General features: G+C 41.0%; 1 protein-coding gene across 1 annotated transcript; it reads right to left on the bottom strand.

Annotated features, from left to right (window-relative positions):
* Window positions 1–28: 28 nt before the first annotated feature.
* Window positions 29–18,278, bottom strand: LOC145479823 (uncharacterized). Its single transcript, XM_081458283.1, has 11 exons — window positions 17,286–18,278; window positions 14,292–14,465; window positions 12,487–13,427; window positions 11,946–12,138; window positions 10,834–11,292; window positions 9,947–10,279; window positions 8,899–9,049; window positions 7,051–8,072; window positions 6,267–6,499; window positions 4,543–5,044; window positions 29–2,277 (listed from the first exon to the last, which is right to left on the bottom strand). Exons 1-11 carry the CDS (start codon window positions 17,974–17,976, stop codon window positions 1,127–1,129), a joined length of 5,850 nt encoding a protein of 1,949 aa, XP_081314409.1. The 5' UTR covers window positions 17,977–18,278; the 3' UTR covers window positions 29–1,126.
* Between the last annotated feature and the right edge of the window lie 112 nt (window positions 18,279–18,390).

Genomic DNA, 18,390 nt, shown 5'->3' with positions numbered 1-18,390 from the left:
AACGAATAAAAATATTAAAATTATAAGAACAAGAACTTAATACTTTACACCAAATAAGTTGATTGATGGAACATCATGTTCAGTTCGAATGCCAGGTTTTTGGCATTTTGACTTGAATCGACGTGTAGGAAGTCAGGAAAATGTCCATGCAACAAAAAAAGATATTAAAATATATTTCTAGACTGAAATCGAGTACTGCTTGTTACATCTGGTTGTATTTTTGCAAAAGAGATGAATTTTTACCTCACGTTTACTAATCTAATCTCTATCTTGAAAGCAAACAACCTGCAAACCACACAAACAAATGAAATCCCAGAAGGCTAACTGGTTGTTTTCACGCAGCAAGAAGAAATTAACTCCAATTCAAACTAGATTACATTTCTCAAACTGATCTACCCTGACACAATGTCTTATGAGGGTTGTTTAGCGGCCACCACCCGATGATCTGGTGACCCTGAACGTGTATGTGTCTTTCACTTTATTAAATTTGTTTTCTAGAGGTAATGAATCTATTTCACAAATTTCACACACTTTCACAACTGATGAAGTTGTGTATATAACGGCGATCATGATTCATGTCTTTAAATTTTTTTCCGCGGTTCAAATATATCTATATTCACTTTCATTAAATCACTTTATTAAAAAATTGAAAAGGTTAAGGGTAAGCTTAATGTCTTGCTTCTTTGTCGCAATGCAACTTTTAAGTTCTATTCAAAGTTCAGGTAAAGTCATCAAATGCGTAGCATTTTTTATCATATGAGTGGAACATCTAATTTATCGAAATATTTTTTCGAATTAACTGTTATGCAGGCCATGTTAACAAATTTCGATCCGCTGCACATAATTAACGCAAGCAATCTCCACTGTTGACGTCCTGAAACTAACCAATTAACGCTGCAAGCATGTGGACTCGACTGGTAAAATACAAAGGTAATCTTTAGAAATACAATGGTGTACTGCATAGCCTTAGCTGAGAATTTTACCGCATGTAAAATAATGCTACAAGCTAACATGTACATCGTCGGGTAAAATCGAAAATTCAAAAAGATATGATCTAAATGGTGTCCTACCTACGCCCAGCGAAAAAAGACCTAACTGTAAAATCTATATTATTCTCTCTGAGCTCTTAGCTTTGAATGTGTGGTCGCAGCTGTTTAGTTGCTGACCACAAGTCCCTGGCAACAGTCATCGCCAGTTCCTCGTCATCTTTTCCGTTGAACAGTCCCCATATCTGCAATTCAGTGAAGGTTTTGGTGGGAGTGGTAAGGAATCTTGTTCCTTTAATGTCATATTTTTGGACTTCTTTCACTTGCAGTGACAGATTTCCATTGTAGATACGATACATGGACGTTTTGTCATGGCGGACGAAAGAAGCCTTCTTTAGGAATTCGTTTACCAAAACCAATCCCTGACCTCCATTAGGTTGCTTGCTGATGATAGATTTCGTCTTAAATACCTCATAATTTGCTGACTTCATAACTTCCTCTTTCTCTTCCCCCTCGAGTTTTCGCTCGGAACAGACGGTAACTCTGAAATCAATATCACGTGACCTCTTTCCGGCAGGACGTGGGGCTTTGACGTCAACCACGACCCAGTTTATCGGTGGAATTTCAACATCGCAAAACTTCAAATCCCTGTCGTAAACGACAGTGAGAATGTGATTCTTGCCTGCTTTTATTCCAAGAGTGTATGTTTCATCCGTAGACTCCGGGGAACTTGACTCAAACGCTGCAGTCCAACCGTCAGCCCCGCGTGAAATTGGTACAAACTTGTGTTTCATCAAAGGCTGTCTTCTCGCCTTCACTGGTTGGTTCTTGGGATCTGCGCTGTGACTCAAGGCGTTCTCAACGATGTCAACGCGTGACGTAAGACTTGGTACGTTTTCAACGTAAATGCTTCCAAATTCCGCCTTGATTTTCAGTCTGTCTGTACCATGTACGTAAGGAAGATGCTCCCGCTTGAAAACTTCCAGCTGAGAGGAGAGCTTGCTGTAGAACTTTGTTTCTGAGAAATCGTCGGTTGACGTACCGGAGAGACTCGACAGGAGGGCATTTATTGGACTGAGGTTGACAGCAAAGTCTTTTTGTAATTTTTTAAAAGTAACAGCATCTTCTGGTCCGTTTTGGCCGAGGAACAAGAACCCTGTAGCACCACTAACGATGTGGTCATAGATGTATGACGTGCAGGTTGTTTCCAGCTTTTCTAATTCATTCTGAACAGTATGTAGCGTAAGGTAGTTCCCTGTTGCCTCAAGAATGTAGCCGGCGGACTTTTGAGCTACAAATAAAGGAAAATTATAAAATGATATCGACTCACAAATAAGGGGCCTTGGTTTCGTCCCAACAGCAAACTAGTTCTGTTTCTACATGTATATAAAATACAATTCCGACTTTAAGACGTCACAGCTGCTCTTTTCCAACTTTGAATGGTTTTCTTTCATAAAAGCCTCATCGAATTTTCTTATTTGAGCTCTTCTTTATATACTATCGCATAAGCTTCACAAATCAGCTTTCTAATGACTAAAGCTCACCGTATGTGGGTTTAATTAACAATTATTCCATGAGCGCGCGTTGGATATGAGATGGTAAATAGCCAACGAGGCCCGTAGGGCCGAGTTGGCTATAACCAATCTCATATCCAACAAGCGCGAATGGAATAATTGTTTTATTAAATTCGGTGTGTTTGTATTCTTGGAAATATAGCTTAATTTTATTGGGTTTTAATTTTACAAAACGACCGGAAGTCGATGTGACAAAAACAACAACAAGTGGGAAATCACATGACATGCGCGCCGTTTGTAAAATTAGTTGAATGAAAAATTTGAGAGCGAAGCAAACGAATTTGCTGAATGAAATTGCAATCAAGTAGAATTCAAGAAACGTCTATCAAATGAAGGAGATATAACCTTGGCCAGAAAGTTTGAAAAGCGTTCAAGTTCGAGTCATGGAGAAGAGCCAAATAATTGTGCACTTGCACATTGCCATTGTAATAATGCTGCGGAAAACTTTGATCGCCATGTGACACAGACGTTGTGCCAAAATTATCCTCGACAAGATCTCTCTCAGGATTTGAAAGCCTTGGCATTTCGAGCTGTATGTGTGGAGCTCATTGTTGGTCAGTTTTAGATTCAAGGACAGAAACTATCTTAGCGTCAGATTCATCTTCAGAATCTCCGAAGCCACCCTGGTGGTTTTTCGTGGCTGGTAAAGAACCGGGCTTACTTCGGTTCAGTTCAAAACACTCAACTCCTTGAGGTGTTTTTCGCAAGGACAGAATTGTTGGCGCTAGCTGTCGTTGATTCTCTCGTCGTCGTCGCCCAAAAAAGAGACTGAGATAAAACTAGGTCGTCCTCTGTAGCTGTGCGGGGTTCTTGCTCTCGGCCGATCCGAGCTTGCTTAGTCGAACAGTTTCCTCATCTGCTCATTGGAAACTGGTTTCTTATGGACTACGCCGGCAATTATGCCTGTTTTCCTGCGGCCTTTTACAAATGCATATGCTCTAATAATTTATTTGCCTGGTCAGAGATAATGGAAAACGGTTTGTTGTGCGGCGGCGTGCGAAGGAAATGATCAACTGGCGGCTTTAATGGATTTAATCAATGAACTTTTGCAATACGTGTCATCTTTCTTCCTCGCAGACGAGTAAAAACACTTCAACTGAACATTCAGTTCTTCTTTTGACATTTCTTATATCGGTTTCGAAAATTTGGTGCCACCAGGACTAGCAAGCCATTCTGTTCAGGTAAAATTTGTTTTTGTTACATAATCTTCATGAATGCGTAAAATCTCGCCGGTCATATTTTAATTTTGCAACTTTAAGGGAAACTTAACGTATACGTACCGTTAAATAATCTTATCTCGAGCTTTGTGGCTTTTTTGTTGATACTGGGTCGGCATTGTCCATAATTTCCTGTATTTGCTGTGTAGATAGCTCACCGAATGTGCTTTTTTTCATCCATTTTTTTTGTGGACGAAACTTTGCTTCACGCGAAAAAGCTCATGCCGAGCGACATTTGCCGCTTTCATTTCCATATAAGGTCAAACGCAGGTATAATGGCTGGTAACCGAGATCCAGTGAACCAATCAGAAAGCTAGAATTGCATTATCCGAGGCTGAGAATTTAATAATTGCCATTATTGCAGAATTACTGTCATGGTGCAAATAATAGTTATGGTATCATACATCATTGCACTGATTGCAAATACTAAAATGATGTGAAATATTCATCACGACAAAATGAAAATATCGCAGAATGAAGAAAATATTGAAACAAAAGTCAGCACATTCATAACAATAATGCTCACCGGTTTCGCGCAGTCATGTAAGCGATTCTTACCTTGATAGGAACGTTATTGATAGACTACGAGTAATCCCTCTTTTTTCTTTGTCCGTCGTGCTTGATGCGAAATAAAACTGCACGAAAAAATGGCCGCCTTTTTTTTTTTTATTCTCGATGTTTATTTACGGTTGCGCTCGACAGACTAAACGAGGGAGGGACTAATCGTAGTCTGCGGTGTCGAAGAAAGAAGAAAACAATACTCACCAGGTCGTAAAGTGATCTGTGCTGACGTCAATGCTGACAATTTGACTCGGACAAACTCCTCAGCAAATCGAAGTGCGCCCCAAGTCGTGTTTGGCATGTTCAGCGTTTCTTGAAGTTCGCGCGTGCTCTCTGTTTCAAGTGACGCAGTGAGACTGTCCAGGCCACAGCACTGCGCAATCTCGTGAAATGCGTGAAGCGCCGCGTCAGAGAAGCGACCATTTTCTTCTAGAGAGACGTTCGGACAAAGCTTTGCGGTGGTTTTCACCGGATTCTCCATGAGTCGTAAATGAAGGGGGTCATCGTCAGCCTGTGTGCTGTAATGCTCAAAAAACTTGATTAACACGTGACCTGGAGCGATTTCGTCCCTAAAGCCTTTCAGTCTTGCTTGAGAAGCTTCACCCAGGACTTCAGTTTTCCACAACCTCTCGGCTTCAGATTGTTCAGCACTGGTTGGTAATCCGAGAAGACTGGAACTGAAGTTTTGCAGTTCGTCGCAGCTAATCTAAAAATATAGTATGAAGAGTGGCAATCATTAGGAGCTGCGTGGTATGTAGCATCAAGTCTCGCTATCTCAAGTTCGACGCGCTGTTCTCCAGCGCCTGCTAAGCGTTTTGTAACAAATACAAATTGTGCGGAACTGTTGATCAAGGAGATTAATTACAAAAGTCAAAAGAAAACAAACCAACTTAAAAAGGTGAATGCCTATCTTATCAAGAAGATTATTTTTTAAACACCATCCCCTGGTGCCAGTTAGTATTCTTAATCAATTAATGAAAGCAAATACAATGCATAAATATAAGACTGTACTCCCCTAGACTCTACTACAATCCAATTCTGAGACATAAAATATAAATAAATCTTCATTTTAATACCACTTCTGTTTAATAAGTGTTATGCTTATAATAGAGCTCAAGCTCTTGTTCAGTCAAGCTGCCAACCAGATCATCACACAAGATGGCAGATGCAAGATGGGGGCGGTTTGATTTTACGTCATATAACGTCATCCTATTTAATGGACCTCAAAGGAAATATTTTTGGACTTATTTTAAATCTTGTAAGTTTCATTGACATAGCCTAATGTTCTAAGAGTTACCAGATGAGGGCCTCCAATGCTCCCCTCCAGGTCCCAGCCTAGTCTAGGTAGGGTTAAACGTGCGATCTCACGTTAGGGGACTTAAGATTTGAGTACGAGTTCGAGATCGAGTCCGAGAACGATTTCTCAATCCTAGTTTGCAGGGTTCACATTACACGTCACATACCATCTTATCCCATTAGCTTCCATCGCTACCTTAAACCAAGAGTGCAGAGCGGGGGCTCTGGGAACGTTACTGATTTAAAATTCGAAATCGTCTTTAAAAGGTCCTTACTGAATTTTCGCACAACTTGCCAACACTTTTTAAATTTGATTTTGACAGAACGATATCAGCTACATTCTTCCATGGTCTGTAAACCTATGTCTTAAAAATGACGCCATGGAATGGCCAAAATCACCTGTGAAGCCATTCGCTTCTTCTCGTCGTTCAACTCATCCTCGGAGACCCAGGAGCATGTGCTCGGGACGACATGATATTTTCGGGCGAAAGTTTATAGCAAGAGCAGCTCTTCCCGTTCTTGATGTATATTTTCGCCCGAAAATATCGTGTCCTCCCGACTAGCTGCCCCTTTTGTTTCCGAGGATCGGTTTCACTTTACTTTTAGACCTTTTTTAACGTCTAAAGACTTACCTTATAAATGAATCCAGACTTTTCACAAAAGGTGACAAAGAGAGTGGCCAAATTTTCGTCTGAGATGAAGCTATGTTTTGAGTTGTCATTAAGGTGCCGCCGTCGGCCCCAATGCATTACAATCAGTAGAAGATGAAGGAGACGAGGACACCGCTGAACATGAACACTGACATACGCACTCTTCAGCAGTCTGTTGGAATCCGCTGTGATGTAGTATTGCTGTTTCAATAACCCTGGATAACAGGAGAATGTCAGCATATCTCCATCGTGTGGGTATCGTTTAATTGATAGGTTCTTTAATGTAATTGTGAACTCATAACTGCTTTAATCAATCTAAGCAAAAATTACTCATGAGGTAGGCAAGGTAACATATGCGCACTTTCATCGGTTGTTTGGTCAGTAAACTTCAAATTGCGATCTACATAAGACAAGTTTTCCAATACTCTCACGAAGACGCCCAGATCAGAAAACTACTGTTATGGATCTCAGCCTTTTAATGTCGAAAATTGCCTTGCATTTTATCTTTGTTGTTATAAATTTGAAAGAAAATCAGGTCTTTCATTTGTTTTCAACGCTACATTTTTTTTGGTAGAGTCAGTGCAGAAAGATTTCGAGAAGAAACCAAAATGTTGTTACAACCAACAGATTGATGATTGACTAACGGTGGTTTTGGTGTAACCTTCATTCACACCGTAACAAGCGAACAGCAAAATGAAATGCAACTGTTAAACACTATTTGAAGTACGCCAGTGACATAATTTAGCTTTCTGTTACGTTAGAATACCTTGCGTACGTTGAAAACGCAACGCAACAGGATATCTTTGTATTGTAACCTCGCCAGATCGAGTCAATTCTGTTCCCAGCCAATGAAGGTATTGATACTGCTCTTGATCAGTGGCGTTCCACTTGCAATGCGCATAAATCTCAATACGGCGCCTCTCTTCGTCACCAATGGAGATTCCGGTCAGCGAAGTATCACATAAAGACAGGCGCGGAACATGGTTTACCCCAAGGAGGAGGTTTAGCATTCTCTGTAACTTGTCACGTTCTTGAATTCGCATGTCGCGATCCTCCGATAGATCTGATCGGAACTTTTCAAAAAAGTAGGCTGCTTGAGCTGTAACAAGGTCTCCGACTGCACTGAGAGCATGTCGCTTCTGGATTCCGTTTTCTTTTCTTTCTGTTTGCTTGGCGTCTTTAATCTTTGCCAGGATTCGGTCGACAACCCAAGGGAAGCTAAGCAGCCTGCTCGGACCTCCTGCGTCACTCTGTTGTTGATTTCTCAGTAATTCATTGGACGATGCTCTTACTTGCACCTCAGTGACTGCAGTCTCGTCTTCGTCGTCTTCTCCGTACGTTGCCATGTACCAGGCAGACGCTTTCTTCAGGATTTCATCGCTAAAAGCACCATTTTCTTCAAACTCTTCCATCACCTCGTCTTCACCACCGAATTCGTCATAAAAAACGTGCCGTGTTTTCGAGCGTAGTGTTGAAAGACTTGCCTGTATCATTTGAGCCACTTCGAATTTCTCATCGGTTTTGCCAGAAAGACGGGTGTTTACCCTCACAAGACAGCCAGTAATCACTTCGCCTTCACTTCTCAAGCCATATAAAGACATAAGACCCTCCAATTTGGTGTTATAGTGATTTCTCGCTGCTTTAGCGTCTTCAAGGTATTGCTCGTAGCCTTGTACGATCATGTCTTGATCAGGGGTGATCTGGGTCTGAGTAGCGTCCCCCGAGAACTGCTGGCCACGGTCAAGTGATTTACACTTACGGAACAGTTTTCCCAGGATTCGTTGGGAACTGAAAACAAATAAAGGAAAGATTCATAAATTGACGGAAATGTAACTGATACACTTAAAATTTTTTATCTAGGAAAGCCTCATAAAGCTTTGGGCGTCTCTTTTTCATAGGTGGGACACAGAACTCAATTAGACATTTGAAAGGCCCTAAAAATCATTTCATGCGAAACGAAAATTAACTCGTAACTCTAACAAGTTAAAAACATTTATCACCAACTTGAAAGATGAAACATGAAAGCTATTATTAAACGCCATGAGCGAGTTCTGAAGACCAAACAGCTCAGTGTCGGAAGAATGAAGTGTAAAATAGTTACCGTAAATCCTTTCAAACTTAGGAGAAGACGGGGGCGCTTATTCGAGGGTGCCGCTTAATCCGGGGGGGGGGGGCGCTTATTTAATTTTTCCCAAATCGTGGCCTGACATGACCATTTTTCTAATACATAATCTGCGCGTAAACAACAACATAAGCTGTTTATTGACATAAAAAGCTGATCCTAAAGTTTAAATCGTGGAACCGTTAATACTTAACGTGTTCAACGTGTTCACTCAACGTGTTCACAAGCTGGAACAATGTTCAAATCTAATACTACATGACGAAACCTATACATCCTTTGTTGTCTCATTACTCGTCCACAAAATGGGGGGAGGGGAGGGGGCGCTTATTCGAGGGGGCACTTATTCTAAATTTCGGTCGATAGGAGGAGTGCTTATTAGAAGGAGGCTCTTATTCGAGGCGGGGGGGGGGGGGGCGCTAATTCGAGGATTTACGGTATTCCTTCATTTAACACTAAATGCCGCTGATTAGGTTTAGTGAGCATATGACCTACTTGTAGCGGGGTTTGCCGGGTTTCATCATGAAGTCTGGGTACTGATCAGGTCTCAGCTCCTTAGGAAGAGTCGGGCACTTTCCCGTCTTTGGAAAATCTACAGCATCGGAGTGCATGTGGGCTAATTTGATGCACGCATCAGAAAATATGCCTTGAAAGTAATAGAATGAATTAACTTTCAGACAAATAAGGAGGAATAGGAACCGGGTGGAAACGCTAGCCCTGATGAGCTTTTCCGGACTTTTGAATGAAACAAAATCAACTCTTAGCCGTCTTTATTGACTGACTGACTGACTGACTGACGGACTCACTGACTGGCTGAGTGACTTACATGCTGACTTAATGACTGACTGACTTACATGCCGACTTACTGACTGACTTACTTACTGACTGAGTGACTGACTGACTAACTGTCTGACTGACTTACTGACTGACGTACTGACTGACTGACTGACTGACTGACTGACTGACTGACTGACTGACTGAATGACTGACTGACTGACTGACTTACTGACTAACTGACTGACTGACTGACTGATTTACTGACTGGCTAACTCTGACTGACTGACTGACTGACTAACTTACTATATTTTGAAATGAAAACTATTTATCCACGATTGTTATCCTTGCATTGCAACTGCGTTATTACACGCAGGTGTGCCTACCTTTCCTGGCGATATTTTTTCAATTAGCAATTTTGTACTATAAATTGTTTCTGGTAACCCATCCATTTTTTTTTCATATTGCATCAATTTAAGCTGCTTTTTATGATGCCATGAGGAATACAAGATGTCGAATTCAAGATCATTTTCTCATTCAGTGACGTCATCCGCAACATCCATCTACCTCATTGTACAGAGGAAACTCCAATTATGATGCATTAATGTGTCTTACAACAATGAGATCGAATGAGGTTCATCAACTCTCCCTTCGCGCGGTTGTGCGTCTTAAGAAATACGTTTTCGTATTTAAACGAAACACTGCTTGAATTCTTCATTCAGATCTAAGCTATTAAGTACTTAAATAAGGATTTATATTGCTTACGTACCTTCATCGTCATGGTCTGCATGTACGAGATGAGCATTTGCAATGATTCCAAGTTGATCATTTTTGATGTAATCTGCCACAAACTGAATCATGTCGGATACTTCTACAGGTCTTTGCAAAACTATTTTTTCTGGTGATGTGAAATCCATCGGGTCTACATTTTCTTTTGGTGGGAGCAGCTTGTCATACCACGTGACGAAATATTTGTCTCCATCGAGATCTGAACCAGACATTTCGTCAGTGTGAGGCCTGGGACCTTTGGCGGGAAACACAATGCAATCAACCAAGTGGTGCAGAACTTGAACATCAACGGCTTCAAATGTGCGCATGTCACCTAGCAGAAACCGGAAAGCAAACTCTTAATGTAAGAAGGTGTACAATTGTAGTTTAGGCTACAAAAAGGAAAAGAAATAGATTGTTATAACAATGCGTCTGAGGAGGAAACGTTTCTGTTTAATTTAGTCACTTTTTCATCGACACCTGGAATTGAAGCGGTTTACATTAATTTCATTAGCAATTTTGTTTCATAGTATATGTTTCCCAAGTAAACTTTCTATTAGCAATGCCGTGCAGACAACGCCTAACAAGGCTGAAACAGCTCCTCTAGACTCCCTATGTTTTTGATAGCTACAGAGCTAATGCCCTGTAACGTTGTCCTCTTTGCCGAATTCTTTGACTGTAAGCCCACCCTCATCTATTTGTAAACTGCGTGTGGAGCTCTGGTTAAGTCATGTTGAACACCATGTTTCCTCTTATAGCTATCTTGCATATTGCAACCGTTACATGTGATGTTATATTTAGTTGAAGAAATCGGGCACAAAACAATTTTAGTTTACGTCGGCTTGTTGCTTTCTGTTGACCTTTGTTCTGTGGAGATGTAAGACTAACCTGGGTGAAAACAGGGGTTCTTGCTGATTACCACTCTGCCTTTGAGTGTTATCATATCTTTTCCTGGTTCATTCACCAACTTGGAGTAACGAACAAAAACCTGCCCGTATTCCAGAGAACCTGTCTCGTCTATGACTCCCATCAGTAGGCGGCCATGGGTTTCAGGGATAGCAATTCTGGCTCTCCGTAATAAGTCGCCCAACCGGCTCTTATAGATTGCCGTGAGCAGGGAACGGAAGAACGGTTCTCGAGTAAAATTGACACCACTGCGTGACAATGCTGTTATTTTCAATCCACCGGGGATGTTTGCGTGACGAAGAGTATTCAGCGCTACCGTTTCAAAGAGCAGCATCAAGGCGAGGCTACGAAGCATGTTATCTTGCAGACTGATAAATGACTCGTCAGGAACTCCGAGCCCATTCAAGAGAATGATGCACTGACGATTAAGGTACAAAAGATCTAAAATAAAACAAAATCAAATCAAAACATGGTAACTATCTTATCCAAATTTTATCCAAAACGCGACGTGAGGCTTTGTGACGGATGAAAAAAATATCTTCACGACCAGAAGCTAGGACATGGCAGACAAGAACGCTTTGCTGTGGAAATTTCTATCAATACCGGTGATAAATAAAGAAAGACAGTAATTTTTTTTAGCTCAGAAGTGAAATGAGTGCCAAAGCAAACCCATTAGCTCTCAAACACAGGATGGGCACTCTATCCACTAAGCTACGGAAGTAATAATGGCATGCTAGGTCATTACTTGCTGGAATAAGTAATGTCGGAAACATTTTGACATATTGAAATAACATCTCTCTTTTTCAAAAAAAAAATTGATGTTTTTAGTAAAGTCCTGTTTACATGTCCACGCAACATTTGCTGCAGACGCAAAACTTGCCTGAAAGAAGACCAAGACCCCTGAATTTTTGTCCTGCTCATTCCACATTGTTATGAACGTTTTTATTAAAATTTTCCTTGAAAATACACTTGATCGTTGAATTAAAAGAAACTTTTCTCAATGTAAGGTATCATTTCAGGACGTTAGTAAACAATGTAGATACATAATTTTTGATTTGGATATTACAGTTGGATGTTTGAAATCAACAACTTACTTGGCTTAGTTGCCTCGCAGATCTCTAGAGTGGAGTGGGATGACGGGAATTTATACATGCTCTTTCGGAACTGCAGAATTTCCTGGTCCTCTCCGTACGGAAGTCTTGGGTCAATTGCCAACATCCCCTTACAACCACCGAAACGAATCTGATAGGCTGAGGGAGTTGGATCAAGATCGAGGCTGTCTGCAACCTGAATTATATAAAAGAGAAAACTTCAGAAGGGGACAACTATCAGTAATTGTACGTTGATAGCGTTAAACAGAAGATGACAGGGTCGTAGCCAGAAACAAATTACGACTGAGGCTGTGTCCAAGAAATGAGTTGTGACTGAGGCAATGTCCATGGTTTAATTCTCTTCCTGGGAATTTAGGGTGTTTTTGATGACTGTAAACAACAAAAACGAAAAAAATGACCGAGGCAAGCGCCTCGGTTTGCCTGTTACCAGCTACGGCCCTAGATGATAAATATCAAGAGAGATATCTTTTGTCGATTCTCTAAGGTTATTGTGGAATCTTACGTTATCATTTTCGTTACATACTTTCCTAGCCAAAGCCCTGCTGATTTTTCCTACTCCATCGCTGAAGGTGTATGTCCCTGATCTCAAATTGTCGCAGCACTTGAAATACACGTTTTCGTATGGTACTTCTACATCTGGAATTTTTTCCACTGTGCATCCCACTTCAATGCTGACTGTGACTGCTTCCTTTGTGGATGAAAAACACTGGCCCATACGAGAAACATAGGTGGCTACGCATCTGATCTCATTCAACTGTCCCAGCGATCCTCTTATGTCAGCGGCTTGGTGCTCGCCGTCTGTCGCGTAAAGCCATGCGCCATGATCACGTAACTGACTATTGGAGCAAGCCAGAAACTCAAACGTTTTCCCAGCGATCTCTATGTTGTTTGATAGTAGGTCTAACACGCGTTCTTTCAACACGTACTTAAGGCCTTCTGGGTACGTTGAAGCGAGCTTGGAAAAGTCCTCATCCCTGAATGCAATTCGCATTGCCTCCTCGTGGCCATACTCTCTGATCACTCGATTCTCCGCTACCAGTTCCGCAGGAAGAAGGTAGTTCTGGGTTGGAGTTACGATAAGCCGCGGTACGTAAACATAATGCTTTGGCAGTTCGAATTCAAATGCCGTCAAGTGCTTCATGTCTCCGTACAACAGGCTTTCAAGGTAATACTCAAGTGGACAAAAACGATCAGACTCTGCAAAACTCACCAATCTGTACAAAGCTCTGCTAACCTTCTCGGGTGACACAAGCTTATTGTCAAGGAGTGACTCGTACCTGTTCGTCGCCTTTCGTAACAAGTCGTAAAACTTTCTGGAAATACGGTCACTTATTTTGAAGCCACGAGACAACAGGCATTCCAACGCATACATGATCTTGTAGTCAGATAACGCAAGTTTCCTTGGAATCTCTGTGGGCCCTCGAGGGGATTTCGTCTTCATGGCGGCGAAGAAGATAGAAGAGACTGGCAAATATAAAATACAAGTGAAATAGATAATTCATTAAGCTAAAATGTCAGATTAGAATTTTCGACCACTTTGATGCACTTTTATGGCAATTTTAACAACAACAACAACTTTATTTGTACTCATTCAGCAGGAATTTAAAGCAAGGCGAGAACTACCAGCCTGGAAGCTACAGTGTAACCCTTCGTGAAAACCTTTTTTCCACTTCAGGCAAAGCAGTACTCAAGGGAAAGAGATAAAGGCCAATGTGGGAGCCGTTTCCAAGCATGAGTTAAAGACATTATATTCTTATATTTCTTGGAATTTAAAAGTCCTCAAAAAGTCCGGTATGATTACGTAAAATACAATTATCTAACGAAATAAAACTTGATGTATATATATTTTTTGTAACTTCTCTTTACTGTTTTTTTATATTAAACGTACAATTAAGCAGAGAAGTGACGACTCACTCCAGTTACCCTGCTGTCGCGTTCACAACGAATGGATGAGTTACCTAAATTTCAGATCCCTTATTTATTTCCTTCCATTCTGGGAAAGGAGGGCTGCTTGACTTAAACTATGTGATGAAGACAGATTAATCTGTAAAGAAAGAGCTATTTACAATTCGCTCATAGAGCGGTTTTCATTTGAGTGTCGAAAGTAATTAGACAATTACTTTGGTTTTGGTTTTGGTTTTACTACGATTTGAGATTGGCTGGGTAGTCTAATTGGTAAGTAATTGGTTTGGTTTTGGTTTTACGACACTCAATTGAAAACCGCTCTAACGCGTATGCCTCATTTCGCTTAAAACTGTGCAGAGTGCCTGTGTTTAGTGTGCCAAGCACCAAGGAATCGTCATTGTTTTAACATCAACCAAAGATTACCTTTCAGCGAAAGGCCGGCCATTAGCCCAAGCGCTGAGTCTTCCTCGTCTCTGTCAAATCCCTGATTCAGTGGAAAGCTCAAACACAACACTGAACTGGATCCAAGAACCTCTCGACTACAACCAAGGAACTTGGTGAGACGATCGAAGTTTGTGTAGTCGCCGACGGTTACCTCTGGTGATGAAAGAGAGTAACGTAACAAGAAACGTCACTACAACGTCCCGGTTGTTCTAGTCTTGTAGACTAAGGTTGTGTTTTCACTAGGACAATTTTGGCTAGAAAAAGTCGGAAAAGTCCGGAAATGCAGTGAAAACAGTTCGTCTTGAGTTTAGCGAGTTAAAAATGCAAGCTGTTTTCACCAGAAAAAACAAGCAATTTTCTCGCCAATATGACCGGAAATTCACGCCAAGTTATACTACCTCGCGAGATGGTATTACTTGTCCTGGCGAGTGCCGCAGCCAATCACATTCTGCATAGTGACAGACGCCTGCCAAAGAATCTGGAAATAGTATTTACCAGACGCTCATATCGCAGTTCAGTGTGCGAAACTGAACTTTTAAAACAGTAGAGTTCAACAGTCCTTCTCATTTATTTCGGTTTACCATTCCAACGGTCCCATTAGCTTCTCCAGTTCCTCGGCCAGGACCCTACCTATGACACGGCGTCGCCGTGCAGAACGAGTTCCTGCATTACAACATTTTGTCGCATCTTCCTCATTTCTGGGGACATAAACTGCATCGTCTGGAAGAAATGCCTTCTCCCTCGCATAAATATAGCTAGAAAAGCGCTTCCTCTCTCAGCCATTTTTGAAAGTTGCGCGCTTTCGTAATTTGAATCTTCTGGGTTAAATTTCAATTGAAAACAGATGTCACGTTTAACTACCTCATTACATGAAATTTTCGCGACACCTTAATTTCGTGATTTTGAGGTTCGCATATTTCGCGACACCTTAATTTCGCGATTTTGCCAAAATTTTTCATTTTGACTCACTTTAATTTCGCGTTTTTGAGTGAGACACACTTTATTTCTTTGTCAATGTTATTTAACATGTCCCTGAATTTGATCAAACAACTTAATCAACAATGTCCAAATAAAGAGAAACGCAACTGATTATGTAAACAGTAACAAGAAAGATGTTCTCACAGTGTCTACAAGGCACGGTTTGTAGTTCATGCTTGAATTAAAGTCACGTTTTTAGTGGTCAATTGACCTCATTATCCACGTACATTAAATATTCCTTTCTGCAGACTCCAAAGAGAAAGGTGTTGCCGTTTAGTTTCACGACTGATGCTGTTTAACTGTTTGCGTAAATGTCTTGATACGGATCAACAGGCGGTAGTACTTCTTTTCCAGAGGCGACAGTAAGAATGGAGGCATCTACCAAGAACGTTGAAGCAATTGAAAGGTTTAAGCAACTAGTCGAACAGCCCTACAAGGAGCCAGTAAATGGATAGTTTGAGGATTGTACAAAAGAAGTGCTATCTGGAGTGGAGACGGAAAGTAGTAGTGATGAAGAGGACGTGAACATTACCACAGAGTAGTTCAAAATGATTGTTATAAACGTGTGTAATGGTAATAAAGTCGCTTTTTTAATTATTGACATAATGTGAGTCACTTAATTTTTGCGTCCTGTTAATTTCGCGACATATAATTTACGCGTCACTTAAATTTCGCGATTTCTTTTAAATCGCGAAATTCGCGAAATTAACGTATCGCGAAAATTTCATGTAATGAGGTAGTAAATGTTGGTCTGTAAACAAACACCTAGAAAGAATGTTCAGCTAGTTAATCGGCCTAGTGAAAACGCAGCCTAAGGCCAATTCCAAGCGTCGTCCTACTGCTGTGCCGAATTAAATTCAAGAATTAAATTCGACTTAAGCGTGGTAGTAGCACGACGATTGAAACCATTCAGGTCGACAGGCTGAATCAAGTTCGGCACGACTGTTTAGCAGGGCAGATCTTGCCGTGCCGCACGGCAGTAGCGCAACTTGGTTTCAAACTGTGTGTTCTTGCCATGCCGAATTGAATTCATAGCCTTCTGCATCAGCTGCCGTTGCTTTCTAGCATTTAAAATAGTCTTCAGCAAAGCAAACTTCTTCCGAACCTTCGACGCTACTAAATCAGATTCGATGTTTGACACCACTACCGTTCTTTTCAATGCCACTGCCGAGCCAAATTCATATGAGTTCGACACGGCAACAGCACGACGTTTAGGCCAGGCCTAAGGGCCCTGTTTTCATGAAGGTAGGGCTACTAGTTATCTTGGATCTAAAGGCCTAAGATAGCCCCGACTTATAAACAGAACTTTAAGATAGGGTCTCTCAATTGCGAGGACAACTCAGGCGTCACAACTAGAAAATAAAACTCTCAAAATCAACTATAAATAATCCCGCTCAAGGAGACAGTAGCGGCCAACCTAATATCAAGAATTCTCTCCCAAAAACCGGCCCACTGCTCGCAAATTATGTACTTACAAGGGAAAGTCGTAAACGTAAGTAGGATGCTTTTGTACTAATGTTATTATATTTAGTCGGCATTTTGTTCACATTTCGCGTGTTTTAACCCCACTAAAGCTGTCCCAGCCAGGTCTTCGAGTTATCTAAAACGAGCCGTTTCAAGCGCAAAACACAATCCGGACACTAGAAGGATCACAATAGCAGTCTTAGCAATGGATAGAGGATAATACCTTGGCTTCCTCTGAAGGAAGAATTTGAGACTTAAGACTTCTCTAGATCTAGGCATGCCAGGCTTTACGTGAATCACTGTTGACTTTTATGCTGATAGAACTTCGCCACAATATTGAATTCACGAGAAAGGTGTCTAAAATTAACACGCATGAAGTAACCCTTAGAGTTGAAGGTGGCTGGAAAATAAATCAGCTTAAAAAAGCTCCAGCTAAACTATGAAATTTTTCCCTTTTTCGTAATCTGCTAGGCAGCTATAGCTATATAATTTACATGTTAATATGCGACATATATGATGCTATTCAATTACCTTCAGATACTTTTGGCGGCCACTGAAGAGGGAAATAAAAGTGGATTGTTCCTTGGTGCAAGTTTTCATCTATGACAACGTAATTCTCGAGTTGCCTGTATTCCATTTCAATGCGAACTTCCTTGTTTCCTTCCGGAAAGCCTGCTTTGAAAAATGTGATCGCCAGAGTTTTCGTATCGTGCTCAAACTCGCTTTGAATATTTCCACTTTCAAAGTCGGGTGCATTTTCATCACTAGACCAATGTCGTATGTAGGTTCCGCGATCGAAGAAACTTCCAAAGCTAAAGGAAGTAGCTTGCAGCACTTGTCTTGTCCCGTCCGATTTGTATTTGAAAGTGTTTTTGGCGGATTCACCAGATTCCAACCAGAATGGATCTCCACGACGACAGATAGAGGAACACCACTGTCGCCGAAGATGCTCGAAAAACTTTCCCAAGTAGCCGTGATCTCTCGTCTTCAACTTGATGTTTATGTTTCTAGCATTATTTCTAGAGTCCGTTACCGGTTGATGGGCTTTCTCCACTTGAAAATTATTAGCTCGCAAATAATTTTCGACCTCTTCAAGGCTACTGTGACTTCCTTGATTACTGCTTGTTGGAATGCGATCTTCCCAGATGTTTACGTTCAGTACGATGTCTTTCGGTTTAGACGGAAATTTTTGCTTCGGGCCTTGAGTTCGACGATTCGCCATGCTAATACATACACCCAGTTTGACAAGAGAGAGTTTAAAATATTCTCAAACAAGGTGCAATATACATGAGCGATCACGACGTTCGTCCTGTTTGTTTCAGTGTAACCGTAGAATTGAAGCGAAAATACTTTAAATATATACCGAAGTTGCAAGTTAAGCACATTCAAAGTGTTCACGATACTGCGCAGACTCAAAGCAATTAGCGTCAATTCCTGGAAGACGTAGAGAAGACGAGAGTGCTTTCTCGGAAATCACATGATTTGCATGCAAACTAGGTCGACAGAAACAATACGATTTTCGAAGAGAAAACAACGTTTCTCAGAAATATAAACGATAGACTAGGTTTCTACTAGTAAGATTATCATTAATTCAGCATTTTTTTTTTTTCAGTTGAATCACGTTTCAATCCCACGA

Source organism: Orbicella franksi, chromosome 2, assembly GCF_964199315.1.
Source record: "Orbicella franksi chromosome 2, jaOrbFran1.1, whole genome shotgun sequence".
Taxonomy (NCBI): domain Eukaryota; kingdom Metazoa; phylum Cnidaria; class Anthozoa; order Scleractinia; family Merulinidae; genus Orbicella; species Orbicella franksi.
Note: the sequence above shows the minus strand (reverse complement) of the source record. Positions and strands in the feature narration are given on the sequence as shown.

Coding starts and splice junctions, on each gene's coding strand:
- LOC145479823 (XM_081458283.1), bottom strand. CDS start 17,976: ATGGCGAATCGTCGAACTCAAGGCCCGAAGCAAAAATTTCCGTCTAAA. Junction 8,073..8,898: donor CCCGGCAAACCCCGCTACAA/GTAGGTCATATG, acceptor ATTTGTTTTCAG/TTCCCAACGAATCCTGGGAA. Junction 6,500..7,050: donor GCGTTTTCAACGTACGCAAG/GTATTCTAACGT, acceptor CCTGTTATCCAG/GGTTATTGAAACAGCAATAC.